The 21,230-nt window shown below is 54.5% G+C and overlaps 1 protein-coding gene across 1 annotated transcript; it reads left to right on the top strand.

Moving 5' to 3' along the window:
• Nucleotides 1–8,467: 8,467 nt before the first annotated feature.
• Nucleotides 8,468–11,354, top strand: TMEM121 (transmembrane protein 121). The gene has a single exon (XM_026089150.1). It carries the CDS (start codon nt 9,235–9,237, stop codon nt 10,171–10,173), a length of 939 nt encoding a protein of 312 aa, XP_025944935.1. The 5' UTR covers nt 8,468–9,234; the 3' UTR covers nt 10,174–11,354.
• Nucleotides 11,355–21,230: the final 9,876 nt, after the last annotated feature.

Genomic DNA, 21,230 nt, shown 5'->3' on the forward strand with positions numbered 1-21,230 from the left:
TTAATGCCTTCAGCATCAAGTCACAGGGCTTTCCAGGAATGTGATTTGAGAGTCAGACCCTGGTATCTTACGAGCTCTTTCTCTTTGAGCTTGCCCTGGTTTAGTGTGTCAGCTGTTTGCTGCCTGCCACCTTTCCTTGCCCCACATGGGCAAAGGGATAAGGTAAGGGGGTAAGTCCCTCAGCTCCTGCCTTTAGCCTGCCACCTTACCCAGCCTCAGGTCAGAGAAACCAGCAGGTGCCTCTCTGCCCTGGTCTCTGGAAAAGGAGAGCCTGCAAGCCAGCTTCTCATCCCTTCAGCTGTCTCCTGCTAAATCATCCCCATCTAAATGCTCTCTCTTGTAACTCAGAAATGCCTACAGAGCTCAAAGATTTATTTTCCCTGAGACATTCCCAAAGTTCTGCCCCAAAGCACATAGCACCCTGCAGCCTCTTCTCCTGCAAGCATGCTTTTAGCACCAGGAAACTCCCACTGCTCTCTTACTTATGGCTGCACAACCATCAGCTCCCATTTTGTGTTAATTAGCTCACACCCTCTTAATCATGCCTAGATGAGATGAGGGGCAGCCAGAGGCACTTGGTTCTCAGACATCTGATATTGCTAGAGCAGCTGAGAGTGCTCTGGTGTGTTGGCTGAGCATGCCTGGGACATCACTTTCAGGGAAATTTGTGCTTCCCTGCCAGCACCCAGGAGGGTGAGAGCGAGGATGGGGACCAGCAAGAACAAGGAGTTTTCTGGTGCTCCGTGTATTGGGATTTACAGCAGTCTGTGGGGGAAAGCATCTATCTGAGATGCACTGGCTCTGGGGAGAGATTTTCCTTTCCCCTAATACTGGTAACATGAGGTTATTTGAGGCAGTGGCTCATGCACAAAAGCGCAGCCTTGAGCTACAGCACTTGGATCCAGGTTTTTAAGCCCCTGGCTCTTTAAGCGAGAGAAAATCGAAGCTCCAGGTTTTACTTGCTGGTAGAGCTTGATGGCCAGTTTGGTTAGACTTAACTATCTGGGAAAATACAAGCAGAGGTCAAAGCTGGGGTTGTATTTGTGCCTTTTATTTAGATCAGCTGTGCAAATGCAACTTTCAGGTGCACTGTCAGCCCTGTGATTTGGGGTGGGACGAGGCTTTCCCTTGCAYTGAGTACCTGTCCGCTTGTTACATGCTTTGCTCCTAACACAAGTATGTCGGAGCACCTTCAGTCAAAAGCACAATAATTTCCCTGTTTGGGGAAGTGCTAAGGAGGGTGCCTTCCCGCAGAAGTGCTCAGCGGAGGGATGAAGCCAGGCGGTGCCGCGGCAAAACCGCTGCTCGGCCGAGGGCTGGGCATCCTTCTGTTGTGAAAGGGAGAATGGCAAGGCGAAGGGAGCTATAGAGCTGTCAGCTTCATTTCAGGCTTCAGAAAAAGAGCAAAACAAATAAACCGACTGTCTGGAAGCACACAGAAGAAAACAAGCAACAACAACAACGCGGGGTGTCAAAGGCTCGTCACATCAAGCCCAATCTAATTTCCTCCAGTGACAAGTTAAAAGGTTTTGTGAGCGGGCAGAAGTCGCGGGTGTCATATCCTGGATTACAGTGACGCTGTCACYGGCCAGGCTCGCTGTAAGCCGGGACGGGTGCCGTGGCTCCCGAGCCGCGACCACGGGGTGAGCGCCAAGCTGGGYGGCCGGCAGAGAGGGACGGGAAAGGGGCCGACGGGCTCCCGCCACAGAGGAGCCGGGCTGTGCAYGGGGGACGCTGCCGTCTTGAGAATTCCCCTGGCTTAGCAATGCTAAACACTTCCTCTAAAAGCAGCACGTTTTACTGGGAAAACAGTAAATTGTTTTGATAGTGTCAAAACGTAGTATTATAATTTTAACATTATATGTACAAGTGAAAATGAATCATTTACCTTCTCTAAATGCTATGTTTCAACACCCAAAATGCCTGAAAAGATTTTTTTTTGACACRTCTGTCAAATTTCATCAAAATCAGCATATTTTTGAATGGGGGAACGTTGCAGCTGGCTGTACCACCAGAAGGGCCCCGGGAGACCTGGCTGCGAATACAAATGGCCATCCGGCACCGGGAGCGCGGGGTCTGCCCCGGGCACGCGGCCCTGCTCCAGTCCAGCGCGCAAGGAGGGCATCGAGAGGCGTCTTGATTTTCTTTTTTTTTCTCCTGGACAGGCAAGAGGTCTGATGCTTTCCTTTTGGGTTTCTCCTTGAGAAGGGAGTCAGAAGTAAAGCTGCCGAAGGAATTAAGGAAATGTTGACCCCTGTCTCCAAAGGCCCTTCAGAAAAGTGCACGAGGCCTCGCTTCCAAAAGGCTTCACCTGCCAGCCCRGCTGCACTGTCTATTTTGGGCAGGTTCTTGGACCAGTTTGCAGCCTCCCCCCGCCAGGTTCCCTGTGCCTACAGGGTAAATTGTGTGTAATCATTAGCGAGTGGGCTGTTTCCTCCTCCAGACGCAATTAGTGGGCAGGGCCCGGAAAATCTTCCTCAATCTCATTTCCTTGGCAGGATGCACTCGAGATGCCATTACTGCCTCCGAGGAGGCAGCGAAACGCTGCTGCCCGGCAGGGGCCAGCGGCAGGGCATGGCTGAAGCACCGTGTGCCCCACGAGCTGCCGGCTCGGGGGCCGCTGCGCAGCCGGGACGCTGAGGGCAGCCCTCGAGCCCGCAGGGAAGTGCAACGGCATGGGACAACGGGATTTATCGTCTCTCCGCCAGGGGAGAATTTGTTCTCCCTTTAAATTCCGTGCTGGTGTGGTGCGCAGAGCTTGCAAATAATTCAGTGAGTTGCAAAATACGWAAGCAATTAGTAGCCGCTTCCCAGCCCTGACCGCCGTGGCGAGCGGGTCGGGTCGCCTTGCTGTGCATAGGTCGCTGCCCTGAAGCGTCGCCGGCCGGGTGGCGAATAACGCCGTCACCTGCAAGGCTGCGCCGCGGCTTCGTTTCCAGCCCCGCATGAGGTGTCCGGGCCGCATTAGCAACCACAGTSGGGCAACGGGGAAGCGAGACCCTGGCTGACAGCTATGGAGAAGTCCTGTGCGCTGCTGCATTTGCTAAAGCCAATCAAAGAAATAACGTTCAGCGTGGGAATGGCAGCCGGCAAGGGCAGCCTTCAAAGGACAGACAAAAGCAGTGGCATGGGCTTGTTTTGTTTCAGTGTCTGGATGGCTCCAGTTGTTGGATATCTCAGAGCAGCGAGTTGAAGCCAGGTCGGAGGAAGTGCGTTGGAAAGGACGTTGTGGAGCTCTTCAGGCCAGCGAAGGACTAAATGAAGGGGAGCGTCAGATTTACATCCATGAAAGCTGAAATAAATCAAAGCAATTAAAGTGTAAATGAAGCTTTAAGCAATGCGGCACCATAACTACCTGGGAAGTGAGTTGCATATGCGTTTGCCTCGCTCACCCCCTCTTTTATTTATAGGCAGAGTTGAAGTCACTTAAATTATTTAACTCATTTGCCAGGTAGCGCCGGGGCTGCCAGCCGAGCAGGGTGCAAGGCTGGATGAGCGGCAACAGAGAGCGAAGGGAGGATGGGCTGCAGGAGGGTGCGCGCGAAGCTCCGGTGCCTGAGGATTACGGAGGGCATTACCGCAGAGCCAGCGGTAATTAATCACTCCGCAATGACCCACCCGCTTCCCAGGGGAAAACAGTTTAATTTCCTTCTGCAGTGGCTGAGTTGATGCTGAAGCACAGCTGTGACTACATGTCCTTGGATAGCCAGAGGCGCTGTGGAGCAGTGGGGAGGTCCGGGAATAGGTGCAAGAACAAGGGATAACTCCATAGTTGGGATGGAGGCGCCAGAGCAATAACCAAGCCCTCCRTGCCGGGCCTGACTGCACCTCTTCTCGTCGTCACCCTTGAGTGCTGGGGAAAGCAAAGCACCGATGAGGTGAGCCCTGCACTTCAGTTTGAGCTTGGGTGCGGGGATTTTACTGCCCAGCCTTCTCACTGCAGCACCCCAGAGTTTCTCCAGGAGACTTTCCCATGGCCCCAAATTCCTGCCGCAGCCCTTTCCTCACCCGTGGGACGGGGCAGGCTGAGCCGGGAGACGGGGAGTCCCCGCGTGAGCCTGGGCGCTCCTGCTGCCTGTCCGGCCTCCCCACCAGTTTTCACAGAAGTACTGGAAGTTGCCTGTGGGCTGCGTCTGGGCAGGGGCAGGGGCCGAGGCCAGGGCCGGAGCCGCGTGGGTCTCCGAGCGCCTGATCCCCTCCAAGAAGGGCAGGATACGGCCCTGCTGAGCAAGACAAGGTGCTATTTTTCATGCATGGGTTTAAGAAGAGGCTGGTTTAAGCAGCCGAGCCCTGTCTGCCCACAGCACCGTTTCCACCGGCCGGAGCCACTGGTCTGGTGGGCAGCAGGTGCGCGTGCCCAGCCTGTCTCACGCTGTCGCTGGCTCTGGGTGCTGCTGAACGCGCTCGCTTGCCCCAGCGCAGCCCATCCTGCCATTTGCATAGGCTGGTGGTGGAAAAACTTCTGCAACGCATTGAATTTGCCTGGGGTAAGCAGTGCCCTACTTGCCAAGGGTGAAGCATCGCTGAAATACCTGCTCGCAGCCGGGGCTCCTGGGAGGCGCGAGGGCTGCGAGGAGGCTTCAGCCCAAGCTGCCCGTCTGGCTTCCTGGCATCCCTAACGCTCCGAGTTCATTACGTTCAGGTGAGCTGTATTTTAYTTACAAGCACTCCTGCAGGAAGCAAAAATTTTGCGAATGCTTGTCTAAACAAATATTTGCCTCAGAGGTGTTCGTGTGGCTATCTGACAAGCTCATTTCCTTGTTTATCCAGCAAGTTTCTCAAGCAGTTGCTGAGTGTACTGTCAAGAGCAGTCATTTAAAAATTACAAATCAGGACTTCCCAGAAGAATGATTGTTTAAAAACTATGTGCTTTGCTTTAATAGTACTCTGAGGAGATTTTTTCCTTCCCCTCTGGAGCGATAGTCACACATCATTCAAATGTGCCAGCTTTTCTCCACGGATGGGTAGAGACCTCCTTTATGTAAAACTGAAATGCATAGTATTATATATATATATATGAAATGTGTAGTCCCATATAGCACAAGGGCTCCAAGAGGCAGGGAAAATACCAACCATCGCCCAGGTGAAAAATAAGAACAAGAACTGGCAGCGTGGCRAACGCTTGGAAACTATTTGCAAAAGGTGAGAGAGGTGCCGGCCCTCGGTAAGGCAGAAATTAAACGGAGAGAAAGCAGGTCTCGAGCCCTGTGATTGCGCTCGGCGCCCGCAGTCCCCTTGCTCCGCTCCGAAAGGTCGCTGTAACGAATGCGCACGCTCTCCGAGCCCGTCCCCAGCCGCCGTGAATCATTCAGGAGCGGAGCGAAGGACGCCGCCGCCACCGCCTGAGCGTGCCKTTTGCTGGCAACGCTTGGCCCCGCACCAGGGATGAGACGGCAGTTTGCTGCTCTTGCAAATACCCTGAATTAATATCTGCCAGCGCCCTGGATACTACCCGATGCACAGGGGAGGGTTTTTCTGTGTGCTTTCGTGCTTTTCAACAGTTTGGGCTGTAAGCCTGCGCGTGCATTAGTAAGAGGGAGAGATCTATATGGCTGGAAACCTCCCGCGGCTGCTTGGGGTGGCCCTGGTGTGATTTGGGGCGGTTTCTCAGGTGGGTTTGCTGAGGCTCCATCCTGTGCCGGGGACGACGATCTCCTTTCCACCTCCGCCATCCTGCGTCTCACTTTGATGGGCAACAGCTTCTGCCCCCTCGCCCCCGGTCCCGCGTGGGGAACCGCAAGTATCTGCTCCCCTCCGTCCGGCTGCGACGGCATTCCCAATACCTCTGTCCTGTCCGGAGAAATAGCTGTGGGAACAGTAAAAATGTCACTCTTTGGCTCTTGTGTTCCCGAGCGAGATGCTGACACCAGGAGGGGACAAAAATCGGCAGTTTTAGCTCAGAGGGGCCTCCGACGCTGCCTGCCCGCGGGCGAGGAGGTRCTGGCCGGTGGGACCGGAGCCCACGCTGCAATGGGTTTCGTAAAGCTGCCGCACGGGTCGGCACGTCGGTGTTTCTGCTCAGCTCTCGTGGAAAAGGAAGTCCTGAGCTTGCGCAGTCTGCTCCTGTTTGGCTGAAATACTTTGTTTCAGCAAAAGCCAGGCCTTTTTTTATGCCAGCACGGAGGGAAATGGGACCATGAGTGACCGGGTCTGGGGCCCCGTGCCTTGCGGCAGGGCCCGCAGCCGCCCCGGGCCTGCCGAACCCCTGCCCCGAGCCGTGTCCTCGGACRCCGCGGCTCCCACCAGCTCTCTAAAGCAACGGGGCAGAGAAGCGTGATTTACAAGCCAGCTTCTTCTCAAATATAATCATGCTGTGAGGTGCTCTGCGATACACCCACTGCCCTTTAAATAACTGTTGTCTTTTGGAAGAAGAAATATATAAAGGGGGAAAGAAAAAACAGCATTCCCTCTTGAAAGACCTAATTTATCTGGAATTATCCGTCCTTGGCCATAAATCCCCTGTAAAACTTGGCACGAGTTTAAAGGCAGTTACAGCAATGACTATATATTTTTATCTGAAACCTCAAGAAGGAACGAATTGCGGCACTAGAAGGCAGCTACAAGCCGTCACGGCGAGGCACGCTGGCGAGAGCAGGGCTGAGCACGGGCTCGGTGGGAGAGCGGGGTGGGGGGCTGCAGCGCCTGCCTGGCCGGCCGCGCCAGCGAGCGCCCTTCGGGGTGCCCGTGAATCCCGCTGTGCGCGTGGGTTTGCTCCTGAGCGGTTCCTGCCGCAGAGAGGTTTGCAAAGAGCGAGGCGCGAGGCGCCGTGCGTGCTGGGGCTCCCCCTGCTCTGCACGCCCGTGGGACCTGTGCTGGGCTGAGCACYGGCAGCGGGCGTCGTCTCACCCGGACCCAGTCTCGGCTGGTTGCCTGGGCCTCCTGCAAAGGGCGAGAGGGCAAAGACCCCGCGCGGCCTCCTCCSCTGCCGCGGGACAGGCCGAGGGGTCCCTGCAGGGGCCACATGCTGCATCTGCACAACTTGAGGCAACCGACTTCCGGATGTCCGAGTGATCCCACCCTTTTGGTATCTTGTGTTTAAAAACCTTCCTTGAATACCTGTTGTATATGGAGGGCTTGGAGCTTTACAGGAAAAATGGTTAAAAGTTACACTGGGATTTTAACATGCCAGTTTTCCCAGATACACGTGGCTGCTGGACTCAGAAGAGCAACTTCCAGGTCCTGGCTCAGGTTCTAAGTTCCCTGTTAAAGCTTGCTGAGCCTCACGTCCTCACCYGCCACCTCCTCTGGGAACCAGGCACAGGTACACACATCGCCCGGTGCCCCCCTGCTCAGGTGYAAGTCAGGGCTGCTTTGACACATCTGGCTTCCTATTTTTTCTTCTTTTTATTTTCTTGTCTCCCTTAAGCAAGAAGGAATCCATCTTTTATTAAAATGAGGCTCCATAAACATAAGCAGTAGTAATACACCTCTCTGTGCAAAGTAGGGCAGGTTTTTAATGCCTTATAATTCCTTCAGCTTGGTTTTTTCCCTTCAACCTCCACCTCTTCCTCTCTCCCTAAAGGACCTGAGAGCCCAGGTTTGTTCCTGCCTGTGTCCTAGTTAAGTCACCCAACGAAGCACAGAAGCATTACCTATAGCCGAGGTGCGCACAGAGCAAAGAAACAGAGGGAACCCGCGTGCCRTGACGCGCCTGGACGAGGGACCACGGGGGCTGACGGCCAGCGGCCCGCGGGCCCTGCCCAGCGCCTTGCGCCTTGCTCCCCGCCGCAGCCTCGGGCAGCAAGGTGTTGCAGCCTGCCCCGCGGAGCGCCTCTTCGCGTGCGGTCAGGTGGCTGCTCAAGCGGCAAGGAAACAACAACAAATCCGTCTCTGGAGAGCTCTCAATTATTTATTCGTAGCAGGTAGCTGAGCGCTGCCTGCTCCTGCCTGTGCCCCAGGYGAGGCGAGTTACCACTTCATGGGCTCTGCTAAAGGCTGGCAGCAGCGAGCGAGGAGCTGTCAGCAACCATTAGAAAACCAAGGTCATAATTCAGCGCAAATCCCCCCACACCGGGACCTGCATAGAACATGCGAGATCCCTCTCCCCCGGCCCGTCCAGCAGCTGGGATACGGCTGGGCTGGGTGCAACTTTGCCGCACAGCAGGGCTAGTGGGCATTTGCAAATTTGCATGTCTCCACCTGGGTTTTGCTCCATGCTTTCTCTGCATGAGCACCCGGGACTGGAGCTTGGGATGGGGAGCGCCTACGTATGGGAGGTGCACTGAGTTTCCATGCAGTCCAAGTCCAGGCTAGGTTCATCTTGAATAAAAAGATGTTCTGCATTAAGCCTTGCTTAAATGTTAATTGTGCCTCCGTGCATCCTTGCACAAGCATCCCCCGCTCATAGCCGCAGTGCGGAGGAGCTTGGGGGACAACCGTCCTTGCAGCCCGGTGCCAGAACACGGAGGGACCCTAACGCCTGCTCTCTGTGGTCTTTTCCAGGACGGCAGGATGGAGAGGATGCATGCATGGCTGGCGGCAGAAGGAGCCTGCACTACTCGTCGTGGGCACGGTGCTGGCCGGCAGCAATAGGTGCCACGGTGGTTCCCCGTGAGACCACAGGGAGACCCCTCGCACCCCGGAGGAGTTTGGGTTCTTGCTGGGAAGACAGCAGCCTTTCCAGGACCATCTCCCCTGTCTCCTCTGCTGGCTTGCACCCRCAAGGCCAGGCCGGACCTCTGCCCGATCGGTCACCTGATTTCCAGGGATCTGTACGAGAACTTCGGGCTCGGTGCCTGGAGGTGCATTAGTGCCGTGGGATTGCTGCCTGGCTGGAGAGGCAGYGTCTTTCCCCTCCGGTTGATGATGATGGGGGACCCCACACGGAGGGGGAAGCTGCATTAAGGAGGCCCTGCACGTTTCTGAGCCCTGGCTGCTGGCAGTGGCGGGTGCCTGGGACTGGGCTGGTCAGCTGGCCCGGGGTGCTGGGGGAGAGCCGCGTCGCTTAAGGAGCAGAGCGAGCTGGCCGTGCATCGGTCGGGTCTGCTGGTGGCCACCGGTGTGGGCAGAGCCAGGGATACCGTCTGCAGAGGCAGCTGAGGAGCCCCAGGAGAGCAGGGGCTGCTGACTGACCTGCTGCTCTTTGCGGGACCTGTCCCTTGGGGTGGGGGACGGAGCAGCCCTTGGTCCCCAAGGGCTCGTGGCTGATGCCCCCCCTTGCCCTGCCAGCAGGACGGCTCCCCTAGTGCAGGCCAGCGCTCAAGGCGGCGTGGAGGGAGGCCYGCTCGTCTCACCATGGTGCTGCCACCACCTGACAAGCGCCACGTGTGTCTGACCACCATCGTCATCATGACCAGCATGGCGTTCATGGATGCCTATCTGGTGGAGCAGAACCAGGGGCCCCGCAAGATCGGCGTCTGCATCATCGTGCTGGTGGGGGACATCTGCTTCCTCATCGTGCTGCGCTACGTGGCGGTGTGGGTGGGGGCGGAAGTGAAGACAGCCAAGCGGGGCTACGCCATGATCCTTTGGTTCCTGTACATCTTCGTGCTGGAGATCAAGCTGTATTTCATCTTTCAGAATTACAAAGCTGACAAGAAGAACCTGGAGACGGTGGCCAGGAAAGCCCTGACCCTGCTCCTCTCCATCTGCGTGCCAGGGCTCTACCTGGTGCTGGTGGCCTTGGACAGCATGGAGTACATACGGACCTTTCGGAAGAAAGAGGACCTACGGGGGCGTCTCTTCTGGGTGGCCCTTGACCTGCTGGATATTTTGGACATCCAGGCCAACCTGTGGGAGCCGCACAGGACCGGCCTGCCCATCTGGGCGGAGGGGCTCATGTTCTTCTACTGCTACATACTCCTCCTGATCCTGCCTTGTGTGTCCCTCAGTGAGATCAGCATGCAAGGGGAGCACATTGCCCCACAGAAAATGATGCTCTACCCTGTCCTCAGCTTGGTCACCATTAACATTGTCACCATTTTCATCCGGGCCATCAACATGGTCTTGTTCCAAGACAGCAGGGTCTCCACCATCTTTATTGGCAAGAATATCATTGCGATAGCCACCAAGGCGTGCACTTTCCTTGAGTACAAGCGTCAGGTGAAGGAGTTCCCCCAGAACGCCATTGCCCTGGAGCTCCAGCAGAACTCCCTCTCCCACAACCAGACCATCCACAGCGCACAGGGCATTCCCCACGAGCCGTCGCCCACCAGCGAGATCCTCGACACATGATGGATCATCCCGAACCGAGCCTTGGTTCAGATAGCCCCGTGGTGAGCGGAGGAGGGCTGCTGCTCTGTTGCTGCRTGGGGTGAGCGTGACAGACAAACCCCGGCAGCAAGGGCTCTTCTAGGCACAAAACACCACCCATGTTTTAATCGAGCTATGGAGTGTCCCCTAGACCTCTTCATCTCAGGTATAACCCTAGGAGTCCTCCAGACAAACCAAATGAACTTGTGAAGGACCTGAACCACCTAATCCTCTCCCTCCCTTCCACCGACTTCTCCCTTCCCGAGCAAAGACCGCTAATGTTGCAATGTCCCTTTTTACTCCTCGAGCACCTCACCTTTACTCCAAGTCTGGAATGAAGATTTTGTTACTGGAGACCTTTTTATGGAGCGGGGACAGGGGGATAGGTGTGCGGGTGGGGGGAGGGTGGTACGTTTGAACCAGTAAATCCTGTGATCGTAGATGTCTCTTATTTCGAATGGTTGTGTTTACAGTTTCCTATTTATAATGTCTCCTGGGAGCTCCCGCTGCGCCCTGGGGGGCAGGTTTCCTTCTGGCCGGTTACGGGCAGAGAGCAGCCCTGCTCCTAGCAGGAGCTCTGCGACGAGCAGCGCCGGGAGGGCTAGCACGGCTCCTCTCCCTCCCGGGCCCGGGGGCCGGTGGCACGCGCTGGGGGACCTGGGGGACTCCACCTCCACCAGAGCRCTACGCCAGCTCTGCCGGGAGCAATATTTGACAAGCTGAAGTTAATCTAATGCTGGCGTTTTATGTATTTCATTCACTTCAAACAACTCAGCACAATATTTCTATTTTTAGAAGGGTCTCTCTCTCTCTCTCCTTCTCTCTCCCTGGAGTTGCAAACCTTCTTGACTGTAACAGATGGTGCAGCGCGCGGCAGCGCGACCGCCCTGGCACGGCCGGCCAGCCGGCACTGACGTGGGCAGAAGCAGGTTCCGAGCAGAGCTTAGTAATAAGGATGGCGATGATGCATTCCACTCCAGCACCGAGCATTTATAAAGAGGGCTGCTTTCCACAGCTACTATATTTTTAAAATAAAATGTTTCAAAAAAACAAAAAATACCCGGGAGGGATGTGCTGCCCAGGGCGCGGGGCTGGGGCTCAGCGCTGCGTACAGACCCGCTCCAGTCGTGCGCGCGTGGCGCGGGGCTCAGCCGACCCGCCGGCAGCGGGCAGGAGGCGAGGGCCGGCCGGACAATAAAAGCCCAATGAGAACAATGGCTTTTCGTGGTCTTTGCTCTGGCGGGGGCCGGGAGGGAGGGCAGCGGCACGGGGGACAGCTCGTATGTGGCCCAAATCGCTCGTCTCCTTCTACGCCCGCCTTGCTCCAAAACGGGCGCTGGGTGAGGATCGCTGGCTCTGTGGTTTTGAGTCAGTCCTGAATATCACTTAAGGAAGTAATTCAGTCTCTTGGAGAAAGTCGATCCTTTGAAGACCTTTCCTTTTTGCTTCTTCTTTTTCAAACAATGAAAAAAATTGCAAAAGGAGGCAAGCAGAAAAACTTCCTTTCAAACATACTGAAACAGGTTGTTTTACTTTTTCTAAACCAACCTTTTTTTTGCTTTGAGAGACTGGAACAAAATGCTTGCTGTTTTCTACATTTTTCTCCCATATTTTCTTCTGACTGAGCTTCCTGAATTTGACCTAAATCCACAAATCACTTAAGTCTCCATCTTTTCAGCCCATCATGATCTGTCCAAAACATTTCACACAGCCCCGATCCAACCTTCCAAATTTAGGAACAGCCAATCACATCACTGTCAAACTCTCTTGTACACCCTGTTTCCCAGGGACGACTTTGTGTGGGTTTCTCTACTGGGAATAAAACCACTGAGAAATAAAATGGTATCTTTGCCAACACAAGTGAGTTTGCAAAAGATCAAGATCTAGGTGGCTGACTGAAAAAGTTTCTGCTTTCTTTCCCTCAGAGAACACGGAGAGAAGAGAATAGGTGATTTAAAAGGTATTAGCAGAAATTAATTAAATTGCTAAATTGTTATGGAATGCCTATGGAATTACATATTACATCTCTACTGGTGCCATTAAACTACATGCGATTAGCATCAGTACAATTAACTCCCAAGTATCTAATAACATTCTGTCACTCTTTTAGGTAATTAATTTATGAGCTTTTATTTTACAGCTCATCCCGAGAACCGAAGAAAGAAAAACCCGCAGGTGCTCAAAACCAGTGCCTTGGCACTGAATGCAGATGTCTGATTCTCTGTTTTTGCATTTCGTAAGTCTAAGGCCATTCAGGACGCACGCTTAGCTGTTTTTCTGGGCATCAACAGCTTTGGATCCAACACGAAGGGGTATTGCACTTTATCCCCTCGGTGCYGTAAGCCCCGGGCAGGCTCAGGAGTCCCCAGGAGTCTGCAGGGACCTTCCCGCCGGGCTGCCGGGCTGGTTGATGAAGAAGAAGGAGCTGAGCGCGGGATAGTCATGTAGAGGGGCARGAGTTGTCTTTGGCAGAGGGAGCAGGCCTGGAAATCAGCACACAAGCTCTGCGGCCTGCGACAGCGAGTGGATTACCAGGCTGGCTGCGGAGGGCGCCTGGTTCCTGTCTCGGCTGTTTGTTAGGGGAAGGTGATATTTCACTGTGGGCAATAAGAACTAAAGGAAACAATTAAAAATAAATAGACTGGAACCAAACAATTTTTCAGCTTTCCACTGAGAAGGTGTGTTGGCAAACAGCTCCTCTGTGCAATGAGAAATCCTCCTGGCAAACTACAGACTTCTACCTTCTGAAGCGAGAGAAACACATCAAAAATGTGGGAGAAATAATGCAAATTCCAAGCCCACCAGTGGAAAATCCATAACAGCGTCATATAGCATCRCCTTTTAAAAACAGACCTAGCAGGGTTTCCTCCATCTCTGATGTCTTTGTGCTACAGCTGCTGCTCTGCAAACCCTTTTGGTGCTGCCTGCCTCCTTTCGAAGGGTGCAAGCCATGGACATAAGCAAGCCATAGGCCTTGGCCAGGAGAGGTCGGTGGTGCCTTCGGGGCCCCTCTCCCACGTGTGGCCTCAGCGGTGCCCTGGAAGGAGCAGCCCGCTCCCCTCCAATGAAGGAGCCTTTCGCAGCCTTCCTGCCGGTCCGGTCCCAAAGGGCAGCGCCTCTCCCAGCCTCGCACAGTGGCAGACGAGCTGAGATCACTCCCCTGGCAGAGGTGGCGTGCTGGGCTGAACCCATCCACTTCCAATTTGGAGATTTGCATGAGTCTCACCCAAAACGGGAGCTTACAAATAAACAGAGCAGAGCGAGCCATTCCAGCTCCTCATAAGCATTGAGTCCAGCCAAATCCATCTTGGTCCTGTCCCCTTGCCAAGCTTTTGGATGAAGAAGCAGCAGAGGGCTTGTGCTGCTGTGTGCCAGACTCTGCGAGAAGAGCCTGGACTGGCTCTTCTCACGTCCCAAGAGCCTCACAGCAGCCGCTGCACATCGCCCTTCTCCCAGCCTCAGGCCGATTCACCAGGTATGGACACGAGACAGAGCAGTGAGCTCTGCCCAGGCTCTGCGCGGGTGGCACGCAGCAGCACCAGCAGGTTGCTGCCGCAGGGACCTGCACATCGGCAGGCTCCGCAGCCAAGGACGCCGGGAAGGCAAACGGGGTGGGAGCTGTAGCTATTCTTTCCCTGGGTCCTGGCAGTTCTCGCATGTCCTTGCTGTCCTCTGATGGTTTCCCTTTGGCAGAGTAAGATTGCTGCTGCTGCAGCCCCTGTGCAAGGCTGGGAGGAGGGCAGCTGCCATCGGGCCCTGCAGTCCTGCAGCCAGGCTCTCCACGTGACCACGGCGCTGGAGGGGCCCGATATCGTTGTGGGGTCAGAAAGCGCTTTTTTGGGAAATTTGGGAAAAGAAAGATACACACCGGAGCAATTCAGCACAAAGACGGTCCTGTGGTCAGGCGGGCTCTCTGCRGCAGGAAGCTTTGGACCCTCCCCGCACCCCTGCCCTTGCATAATCCCTTGGGTATTCCCTGCTCCCCCCAAAGGCAGTGCCCGGAGGTGTGCGCTGTGAGGTCTGTCTGTCCTCAATCAGGGCGGCTGTGGCTCTTTCCCCCAACTCCCGAACACCTCCCAGGGATGGAGCCCCCCCCAGGTGGCCCGTCCCAAGCCCCCGTCGCCTGCCTGGGCAGGGCCTTTGAGAGGGGGATGTGTGTGCAGCCAGGATCCCTTATCCCTCCCTGCCCCCAGGGAGCTGCTGCCTCCAGCACCAAAAGGCTCAGGAGAGCTGAAGGCAGGGAAACACCAGGCAGCGCCCCAAGAGGAGGCTGCCTTGCTGCGTGGGGGCACCTCCTGCCACGCACCACCGCGTCTGGGCACCCGGGGGCCAGTGAACCAGGGGTCCCACTCAGGCAGGGTGGGAGGAAAGGCCACATCCGAGCAACAGCCCTCACGTGAGGAGCGCTCAGCTGGCCCGGCGGGGATGGGGCTGCCCAGCACCCATCTCCACAAAGGAGAATTTGCAAACTGCACGCCAAGAGCAGGGCGTCTGGGGACAGGCTGCTCTCCACCCCCAGCCCAGCATCTGTTCATTTTGCCTCAGATTTAATTACCCTTCCCAATCAAGCAGCCTCCRATCTCAGCACTGCAATCCTTTAAGATCGCAGCTTCCCTGGGAGCCACAGCACRGAGCTGCTCACCCGCCACAACCCCGAGGCACATGGTCCCCCACTCCCTTGCAGGCACTTGGGAGCACCAAATCCTAAAGTAACCCCAGAAATGCCGGATGCTCTCCGGGTGTAGGGGGAAGAAGCGTCTCCCCATCTGCCGCAGCGAGCGTGCTGCCCAACCTGCTGGACGCCTGCCTGCGCCTGCCACGGAGCGGGGACGGGGAAGACGTCCTGCAGGCGGTCCCGCAGCATTGCACTCCACCCCTAACCTGGAGGTCTCTTTGCGCAGCTGAATTCCTCCTGGAGCTCGCTCGTGTGCATGACCCTCCTGCCGCAGGCACCGTGCCGTGCGGCGGAGAGAGTCAGCAGCTGTCAGATTGCATTAACCGCGGAGGGCAAAAGGCTCTCCATTCCCTCCCTTGGAAAGCTCATCCCTCCCGTGGCTGCAGGGCACGCACACCCGCTGGGGCCGGCCCCGGGGCTGCCCTCGCCGGCGTCCAGCTCCAGGCACCCAGGGCCTGCTGGGTCCTTTCTCCAGCCTCTAGTAATTTCTTGCCCCTAGTAATTTCGTGACCCTGGTAATTTCCACCCTTCTAAATTTCTATTTTCCAAGCCCTGTATCAAAAGTTGGAGTTTCTCATGGTTTTAACGCTAGCTTTGAATGCTCTGGATTTTTAATGCGTGTCTGGTTTTTAGGTCTGCCATCCTTGAAGGACAATATCCATTTAAGCTACTGATTTGTGCTTGCTCATTTAATTTCACCTTAATAAAGATTTTATGTGGTTTTGACAAGTTCAGTGTCTCAAATGTATTGATCACAGCAGCCTGAAGAAACATTATGACCATAATGGCTCAGGAAGCATTGCAAAGGCCCTGGCAAGGTATATTGATTGCCCTCTTTTACAGTTGTTTGAAGACAAAACCATTCAAAGGAAACAACTGGTATTGGTTTTTGTTTTTATGTGAGCTTCCCTGATGTTACAGCATTTTATGTGTACAAATGGCATTTGCAAGCACATCCTTGCGAGTTCTTTATTGGGGTGTGAATAAGCAGCCATCTTTGCAGAGATGTCTTTTTGCTAGAGTTCAGATGCTGTGAGAAGGGGGGGATTTGGAGAAGAAAAATGCTGCAGGTATCAGAAGAGCCAGTTCTTCAGGCAGATCCGGTTCCTGCAGCTTGACAGTGGCACTTGGGCCCAACTTCCACAAAAAAGGAATTTGCCGGCATGCTCCTTGTGGCCACCATGCCACAAGGAAGGGGCACAAAAGTACAGACAAATAATTCAGCTAAGAAGATGMCCAGATTCCTCATCACTGGTTTCTCCTCAAGAGAAGACCTCAGACGGACCACAGCTCAATGGAGACTGACTATAATATGCTGAGGAAAATGGTAAATCTTCTTCTGAAATCTGCTTTTACAGACATGGGTTTCCCAATCAGCTGTTCCCAGCTAATGTGCCCTCAGTGTCTGTGTGAAAATGCAAAGACATTACGGGCATGGTACACTAAGTCCAAAGGAGATAAAAATTAGTAGAATGATCCATTGGCACTGTTAGAAATGTACTTGAGACAGAAGAGGAGGATAATTAGCTCCTTGCGGCCAATATTTGCATACAAATATACATCCCAGAGGCCTGTGTGCAGTCACCTGCCCAATTGCTAATGGGAGGATTTTTCAAAAAGACAATTTCCTAATTGCATCTGATTTCCTCCAAACCAAGCAATAGTGACTTCCATCGAAAGGATTCATAACCCCGTGAAGGAAACCTGGGAGGGCAGCRGAGGAGATCCCCACTGCGTTAGCCGTCCTCACGCCTCCAAGCACATGGAGGGCTCTCGCGGGTCGGGCCCCGGCTTGTGTCACCTCTGTGGCCAGGGGCGAGGGGCAGCAGCAGAGCTGGGGGTGCACAGAGCCATCCTCCCCTTGCTACCAGCAGGTGGAAATTAAGGCACCTATTGAGCTGAAGTAGGTATTTGGACTATCATGTCTAACAGCCTTCATGAATTTGCCCCTCTGCTTTTGAATCCAGCCATGCCTTCAGCCTCTCCAGCCTCYTTCGGTCTCTAAGGACTCCCAGAGCTCTTTTCTGTCTAGCAATAACTAATTTAGAGCCCATCACTGTGCATGCATCATTACAACTGCTCCTGCCCACCAGCATTGCTCCATATTTACCGACAAAAAATTTCATTCGCTAGTCAGTCGATGTCCGTGCACAAAAACTCCCGGAGAAGTAGGCGATGGGCAGAGTTAAGGTTGGTGGAGGCTCAGCCCGGGGCACGGGCCCCGCAGGAGCCGGCACTGGGCTCTCAGGCATGGGAGGGAAAGGAGGCATCTCCAGAGGCTGCTCGACAGGACAAGTCTAACGAGGCAACGGGTGAAAGCAAGGGAAGAGGAGTGCAAGGAAGAGCCTCCTTCCCTCACCCCTGGAGCACAGCGCAGCAGCAGGAGGCATTGCCTTGGAAACTGGCCCAGCATTTCAGGCTGTGGGGCGAGCCAGACGGAGGCTCGGGAGCACCCCGTAGCCACACTCCCTTTTTCTGGGCATTGCCTGAAGTGAGTGATCAACCTTGGTCTCCGAGGCTGTCCCAGTTCTCCACATCTGCCAGGAAATAATAACCTCCCGCTCTGCTGCCCTCCACCTGCACCACCTGCAGCCGTGCTTGGGGTCCTGGGGAAATCTCAGCTTCTCTCTCAGGCTCGGAGTCATTACACACATAATCTGCCGACAGGAACATTTTGTTCCGCTGGAAAGTTACTGGGAGGGCTCGCGCTGGCCTGGCGAGCTGGCAGCGGCTGCGGGGATGCTCACGAGAAGCTGAGCACGGCGCCTTGAGCATGCCAGGCACATCTTTGCACACCCCCGGGTGCAGTGGAGGCAGAGATCTAATAAAATAGCATCTCAGCTCTCCGGGCTTAGTACACGACGCTTGTTCTGCCCAGCAGAACAAATACCTAGAGCAGAAAAAGGCACTGTTTCCCTTTTTTGTGCTAATGCCAGGGAGGACTTAGTATTCGAAAAATGTTTTCAGATGTTTCACTTCACAGCTGGCAAATGAACTCTGAGAACTCAATAAACCTCTTTGTAAGAAATTATCTCTCATTAATCTCTCTGTTGAGGCTGGCACCTGAAATAGCATAAATCTTTACCTGCGGATACCAGGCACAGGGGAATGGGCAATAGGCAGTAAGCAAGTTATAGTGGGATGGTCTCAAGCTCCAGATAAAGAATAAATCCTCATAAAATTTTCCTCCTGATCCCCTCTCGGGAAGAGGACGTCAGCCCTTGGAGGAGAAGGATCCTTGGTACGTGCGCTTATAGTGGGAGATAGGGCAGCACGGAGGCCCTCGGAGCAGCCTGCACCAGTTGTGGGGGAACCTCTTCTCTTGTCCACCAGACAGCTCAGGATGGAGCGATGCRGAGCTCCAAAAAGGTCAAATGGCTCAAGCAGGGTTGTAAATAGAGACACAGGAAGCTGAGAAGACAGTGAGGGAAACTGGACCCCCAGATTTACTGCGGAACCTCTCCTCCRTTCCTGCCCCAGCCTCTCTCCAGCCTTTTCCCAAAGCCTCACATGGTGCTGCTCGGTTGGGAACAAACTGCTCCACAGCTCCTGCCAGCTCACAGCTTTCTGCCTCACCCTGACTCGCAGCTTTGGAGACTGCGTGGTAAGTGCCTCATCCCTCTCTGCAGCACTCAACGCTGCTGCCGGCTGCGTTGGCTCGCGCACGCCACGCACCTCCTGAGCTCCGTGTATGATCGTACTCCTACAAGCCTTGCAGCTACCAGACTCATCCCCCCCAGGCAGGACAGTGCTGAAAAACACTGTGTGGGGAGGAAGAAAGATGATTTGAGCAAGCCTTGAACAGCTTGCCATAGAAATAGCATCTAGAGTTTGCTCCCTTGCAGGGGATTTTTAAGTTTATTTCAGCGTCTTTGGGTTTTGTGCAACAGATGGCTGGAGACACGGTGGCCCAGCACACCGACGCTTTCCTCCAGCATGGGTGTCCTCAGAGCAGCTGGCCTCTCCGCGCTCGCGCTGAACACCACCAGCCTTGTCATCTGTGTCGGGGCCTTGCTGTTCCCGTGTCAGCAAGGAGCTAAAGCGTATGGGCCCGGCATAGAGCAGAAAGCGGTGAACTAAACCTCCCCCGGCACATATGGAGTTCAGCGCCCTGACTTTGTACGGGAGCGGTGCCCACCGGCCTGCAGAGGGACGTTTCCAAGTTAGAAAAATGATTAATGAGCTAAGCGGTACGGAGGTTGGCACCACAGCTATTCGATTAGCCCGGACATACGCTCCATGCATGATTGGTAAAGCGATTAGCTAATATTAGCATAACCCACAATGCAATTAATTACAGGATTGCGTGAGCCAGAGGTGGGGGAGGAGGAGAACGATGGGTGAGCTTCCAAAAGGGAAGCGTGTGCCTGTGTGCTCCCTCGTCGCTTCTGTGCCGTGCCGCACCGGGTGCCATCCGGGCAAGGGCTGGGCATGGCTCTTATCTCTGCCGAGCAGAACGTGCCGCGCTGCCAGGGCACAGCTCCGCCGCRGGCTGGCTCGGCACGCCGTCTGGGCACGGAGCAGGTGGCGGACGGGTGTTTGGCATGCGGGTGGTCGGGCGGGGGGCTGCTCTGGAAGAGCCTCCTCTCTCAAAGCTGCTGAGGAAAGAACCGCACGCGGTCCGCGCTGCCTCCCCGTGCCATGCCTGGGGCCTGGGGCTCTGCGGGACCAGGCTTCTCCCAGGCCGGCTGCAAAGCAGAGACGTGGCCATGACACAGGTACCGGCCACAACGCCCGGATGGGAAACAAATAAAAAATAAAAACACAGTGGAGGAAATCTATCTTGCAACCGTAACTGCCACACTGAGCTAGAAACTCTATTCAGCTTGTATTTTAAGTATCTTCTTTTATTGATGCCTAATGTCCCATGACTAGTGTCCAATGAGGAGCAATTAAGCTTTTGCTTAGATAAAATGTATGTCTTCAAGCAATAACCAGGCAAAGAATCTTTCACCGTAATGCTAATATATAATTTTGCACCAGGAAAGTTACAGCATATCTTAAAAATTCCTCTGTGCTGGGGTAATCACTGCAATCTCCATGGTTGCCTGCAATGCCAATGGTAGCTCTCTGCGTGCCAGTGCTACCCATGCGGTAAAGCATTGCAGAGGGGGAAAGCAAATGCCTGGAACAAAAGCAAGGCGCGTGGGACCTCCCGCGCAGAGGAGCGGGGTGAGGCGGCGCTGGCATCCCTGGCACCGACCCATTCTGGGGTCAGCTCCGCTTCCCACAAAAGCAACCTGTTCTGAGCAACTGGGACATTTCCTTTGAATATACACTTCCTTCTGTCTACCACYCCATTTAATTTTGGGAAGGAAAATCTATTTCTCACCAGAAACAAAATTTTTCTTTTTGTAAATAATAAAAACAAGACATCTCAAGAACTTTGGAGCTTTCTCCTGATGCTCTTTGAAACAGAAATTTAGGGAGACTAACCCTTTCCCACAGAATGGTGCAGTTTCAGCAAACCTGCCCTTTCGTTGGAAAAGCTTTCTTTGCAAAACACCCCGGCAGCGCTGCTAGTCGCTCGCAGCCCCAGGGCCAAAGCAGTGTTTCCCGGGGCGGATGCATGGGGAGGAGCGGGATGCTTCCTGCCTTGTTCATCACATGGACCAAACCCAGTGTCTCCCAGCCCTTAAAGCATCTCGCTCCTGACAGCCTGCAGCAAAGTACTGCCAGCCATTCAGAAAGGATAAAATTATACAACTCCAAAGCTTAAGAATATGAGCGCTAGCAATCAAACAGATAAATTTAATGGTGGCCACTTAGAGACCTGCTGGCTGAACCATAATATTTGATGAGGTTACTGGATAGCATTGCCATCTTGCAGACCCGGGGAGGCCTGTGAAAGGCAGCAGGATAAAGACCAGCGTGTCAGCCTTCCGGTCCTCTCCGGTGCTGCACACCATTGCTACGCCCCTGAAGCTCTCCCTGCTTCCCAGAGCCGCCCCTCCCCGGCGTGGGCCAAGCCCCAGTTAGCTGTTTTGCAGCCACATTCTGGTATCCCTTAAGTGCAATGCTACCGAGGGGCCAGGCATTCTCCACTGGGCGTGCAACGCCACTGGCCCGCTGGCTGGTACCCTGTGACCACTGCCACCTCCGTATCGGTCCGTTGGGACTTCCTAGCAGCAGGTCCTGTTGCGAGCTACCCGCTGCAAATCCCTCTCTCTGCTGTCCGCATTGCCAAACAGTTACCGGGGGGTTCACATCATGGAGTTCTTTCTTTATTCATTTTTCTTAAAAAAAAATTATATCCGTACTATTATGTGCAAAGAACACGAGTGCTGCAGAGCTCAGGATTTAAATGCCAGTAAGGGCTCATAGCAATTGTGCCTGTGCCACCCTAATACAGGCACTGTATCTG

This window comes from Apteryx rowi, unplaced genomic scaffold (assembly GCF_003343035.1).
Source record: "Apteryx rowi isolate R43461 unplaced genomic scaffold, aptRow1 scaffold_80, whole genome shotgun sequence".
Lineage (NCBI taxonomy): Eukaryota > Metazoa > Chordata > Aves > Apterygiformes > Apterygidae > Apteryx > Apteryx rowi.

Excerpts from the sequence above, each read along its gene's own strand:
- TMEM121 (XM_026089150.1), top strand. The coding sequence starts at position 9,235 with ATGGTGCTGCCACCACCTGACAAGCGCCACGTGTGTCTGACCACCATC.